At 48.0% G+C, this 4661-nt stretch overlaps 1 protein-coding gene across 1 annotated transcript; it reads right to left on the bottom strand.

Moving 5' to 3' along the window:
• Positions 1-254: 254 nt before the first annotated feature.
• On the bottom strand, positions 255-2509 carry Hsp60B (Heat shock protein 60B). The gene has a single exon (XM_030382664.2). It carries the CDS (start codon positions 2356-2358, stop codon positions 436-438), a length of 1923 nt encoding a protein of 640 aa, XP_030238524.1. The 5' UTR covers positions 2359-2509; the 3' UTR covers positions 255-435.
• Positions 2510-4661: the final 2152 nt, after the last annotated feature.

The following is a 4661-nucleotide window of genomic DNA, read 5'->3' as shown; positions in this document are numbered from 1 at the left end:
ATTTATGCAGCAGCCGCCGCTTATTAAGCAGCCCATGTCCCGGCCTCATCAGCTGTCCACATGTCCAGTCCAGTACCAGTCCCAGTCCGAGCAGCAGTCGCGTCGTTTCGCGTCCAGTTGGGCCGTTGTCTGTTGTCCGTTGAGGTGGCAGCAGCACTTAATTATTGATAGCATTACAAACGCAGGTTCACTGGGTCACAGGTTGTAGACGTCCGCGGAGCATAGCAATTCCCTTATTCATATTGAGATCTCCATTTGGTGCACTGTTAACAATTTTTCCTTTATTCGGGCAGCAAAACAAGAATTTGGCATTCACAACTACAAAAACAAAGTATCCAACACACAAAGTAATATGGGGCTAAAAACTACACACATAAAGACAGACAGTGAGAGAAAGAGAGAGAGAAAGAGAAGGCAAGAGGCGACGTACAACATCTATAACTGAGTGCTATCAATATCATGTACCGTGACATCCTCCATACCGGGAATACTCTGAACTGCCTCGTTCATCTCTGCGGCCTTACTCTTATTGCATATTTCCCCCATGTCATCCATGCCACCCATTCTGCCCATTCCACCCATTCCGCCCATGCCACCCATGCCGCCCAACGCAGATAATGCATCCATGCCGCCCATGCCGCCTAGATCCATGCCGCCGAGAGCCTCCTCCAATCCACCTCCGCCGCCACCGGCAGCATTAAGAGCAGCCAGGGGATCCTTATCGCGCACATCGGTGATGATGACCTCGGTGGTGCTCAGCAGCGAGGCAACGCCTGCCGCATCCTGAATGGCCGTACGCACCACCTTGGTGGGGTCAATAATGCCCTTGTCGATGAGATTGCCGTATTCACCCTTCATGGCATCGTAGCCAAAGTCGTCCTCGCCATTCATCACATTGGCCACCACCATGGCGGCGTCGACCCCGGCATTCGCTGCAATGGTCAGGCAGGGCACGCGCAGAGCATGTGTAACGATGGCGATGCCGTGCTTCAAGTCCTCATTGTCCGGATTCAGTTCCAGCAGGCGAGGTATGCAGCGGAGCAGAGCAGTGCCGCCGCCGGGCACAATGCCCTCCTCGATGGCAGCTCGCGTCGCGTTGAGGGCATCGGTGACACGGTCCCGCTTCTCGCCCACCTCCACCTCGCTGGTGCCGCCGATGTGGATGACAGCGACGCCATTGGTCAGCGTGGAAATGCGAGCACGTAGGCGCTCTTTCTGCTCGTTCTTGGTTGCAGGATCCCTTAGTTCATCCTGCAGCTCTTTGATGCGTCGCTTAAGCAGCTCCGGCTTGCCCTGGCCCTGCAGCAGCATGGTCGTGTCCTTGGTAACCACCAGCTCGCCCACCTGGCCAAAGTCATCAACCTTGGCCTCCTCGATCTTGGCATAGTTAACGTCATCCCCAAACACCGTGGCGCCCGTGGCGGCCGCAATGTCTCCAATCAGCTGCTTACGGTACTCGCCATAGGCAGGCGGCTTCACGGCGCACACCTGCAGACCCAGCTTGAGCCGATTGAGCACCAGAGCGTTCAACGCCTCGCCGTCAATGTCCTCCGCAATGATGAGCAGGGGACGGCGTTGCCGCAGCGACTGCTCCAGCGCTCGCAGAATCTGCCTGAGCGACTTGATCTTTTTGTGTGTGATCAGCACATAGGCATTGGTGTACTCCACCTTGGCGCCCTTGGCTGTGTTCACGAAAAAGGGCGAGATGTAGCCCTTGTCGAACTGCAGACCCTGCAGCACCTCCAGCTCATCCTTGAGCCGTTTGCCCTCCTTGACGGTGATGGTGCCGGTGCGGCCCACACGATCCGTTGCGTCCGCAATGAGGCGTCCAATCTGCGTGTCGCCGTTCGCCGAAATCGTGGCCACCTGTTCAATCTCCTCCCGTGTCTCGACCGCACGCGACATCTGCTTCAGCTCCTGCTTGACATGGTCGACGGCCAGCATTACGCCACGTCGTATCTCTACTGGATTGGCACCCTTCGTGATGTACTGAAAGCCCTCCTTGGCAATGCAACGAGCCAGCACAGTTGCCGTTGTGGTGCCGTCGCCGGCCGACTGATTCGTATTGTCCGCGACGTCCTGGACCAGACGTGCGCCCAGCTGCATGTGCTGATCCTTGAGAGAAATCGCACGCGCCACCGAAACGCCGTCCTTCGTTATTTTAGGCGAGGTCCAGGGCCGCTCCAATATGACGCTGCGTCCCTTAGGACCCAGTGTGACGGCGACAGCATCCGTGAGTACATCCACGCCGCGCAGCATCCTTGCGCGCGCATCTGCGCCAAACGCCACATCCTTGGAGTAGGCCCGGGCGAATGCCCGGCTAGATCGAACGGCCTCCCGCACATACGAACGAAACATTTCGAAAGGGCTACGTTGCTTTTGAGTTTAGTCTCTGATTTTGTGAAAATTCTAATATATTTTACAGGAGCTTTTGTGTATACATATATATTTCTCTACGTATGCTAGCACCGACTCTCTCTCCTGAACACGATAAATGTGAACGAGATTGTGTCTGTCTCGATGTGGGGCACGGGACGTTAGAGGCTTAGCCTGCTTGCAGCAGAGCTTTGGAAAAGTTGCTGGAATGCTTGGGAAACTCGTATGTACGCACTTTTCCAATTAATTTCATTTCCGTTTCGTAGCCGGTGCTGCAGAACACATGTTTCAATCTTCAAAAGGTAGCGAAAACATAGAATCAATAATTAAGAAATGTCAAACATAAAACGAGAGGCCCGCACCATATGATAAGACGGGATTCTATGGCGAGGCAGGCCCAAGGTTGTGCGGGTGTTGTGTTCTTTCCTATCGCAAACCTTTTTATACCCTGAACCCATTGAAAATGGGAAATCAGGGTATAATGTTTTTGTGTAAAAGTATGTAACAGGCAGAAGGAATCATCGCAGACCCCACAAAGTATATATATTCTTGATCAGCTCGATGAGCTGAGTCGATATAGCCCTGTCCGTCTGTCCGTCCGTCCGTCCGTCCGTCCGTCCGTCCGTCCGTCCGTCCGTCCGTATGAACGCCGAGATCTCAGAAGATATAAAAGCTAGAGAGCTGAAATTTTGTGTGCATACTCGTGTATACCATACGCAGTACGAGTTTGCTTTATTTTTTCGATAGCTCATCCGATAACTTTTTTATCGAGAATAATCGAAAAATTGATTTTGTTTTTTGAGCCTCATCGGAGTACTATTAGATGTAGAGACTTCAGATTTATTGTGTATATATATATGTAGAATACAAACATTTTGTAATCAACAGCTTTTGGATACCACGCCCCCTTCGCCCCCAATTTATAAAAAACGTATTTCAAGTACTAGAAACTTGTGCTTTGGAATGTACACACCATTTGACCATATAATTACGCCCTGAAAGTTTCATTAAGATCGTATGTTTACAAAAGAAGTTATTCACCAAGTAAATTCTCATACTATTGCCCAAACTGCAGCGCAGCCCAAGCGCAGTCGCTGCTTACTGCGCAGTTAGCAGAGCGCGGGCGCGTGAGGGTGGATGCATGTAAATGTATGTGTGCGTGAATAAAAGAAGTGCAGAATGATAAGAATATCAGCTTGGAGGGTTCAGGGTATCTCCTAGTCGAGCAGTCTCGACTAGAGTCTTCTTACTTGTTCTATTGTTTGTTGTTTTCTTTTTTTGTGCTTATTTTGGAGCTCGCGTGACAAATCATAATTGATTGTTCGCTTAATTGAATTGGAGGCTGATAAGTGCAACCCCCCCGTAGCCCCGTTGCGCACAAAGAGAAAGAGAGCGCAATGGAGAGAGCAAGACGCATGCCACCCATAGAGAAAAACATGACTCACGTGATCGCATAACTAACTACAAATGGCTGACACAAGTTCGAACACGCTAATAAATTGTTAATGGTTTTATCACAGCTTTGGAGTTTACGATATCACCTAATACGTACAGTCAACAACACCAACAACGATCGTCATAAATCGACTAGAGCCGAAAAGAATCGGGAAAAAAGTCAAATATACCGTAGACCGAAACATATGCCACAGACCCATAGATAAGCGGCGTTTGCCCCCGGGACTCGATCGGCGCATTAGTCACAGTGAATGGAAGAGTGAGTGGGGTCAGGAACTGGACTATTCAATGGGTCATTTAAAGCAACTTTATGTGCAGTGTGATGACTCCAAAATAGATGACGATGGATGACGAATATATTATAAAAATTAGAATTCTTCATATTTTGAAAGAAATTGATGTTGAGTATATCCATTATATCTGTGAGCTAAAAATTAATAAAAGCAAATTAATGGCATCTTAGTAAATTATTAAGCTATTATAATATTGAACACCTTATCTAATGAAAAATTAAAAATTTATGAAATATTGTTTGAGACTAGAAAGCACATTATATACATACAAGTATAAAATTGTCTAAAAAAAAAAAAAATAATAAAAATAAAATATATTAAATATCAATGGATTCATTCGTTCATCATCCCTAATTTTGTGCCATTTAAAAAGGTTTCCATAGTGGAATTCCTACTCGTATAGCCACAGCTATTCACTCATTAAGAGAATGCTATATAAGCCTTCGCAGATTGGCGATATCAAATTAGTCTTTATAATATCACGAATCACGAATAACGATATCTGCCGCATATATACAGCAATTGAATTAATTTGAA

This window comes from Drosophila navojoa, chromosome 3 (assembly GCF_054131105.1).
Source record: "Drosophila navojoa isolate 15081-1374.11 chromosome 3, UAZ_NAV_1.0, whole genome shotgun sequence".
Taxonomy (NCBI): domain Eukaryota; kingdom Metazoa; phylum Arthropoda; class Insecta; order Diptera; family Drosophilidae; genus Drosophila; species Drosophila navojoa.
The sequence above is the reverse complement of the archived record's forward strand: the minus strand, read 5'-3'. Positions and strand labels throughout refer to the sequence as shown.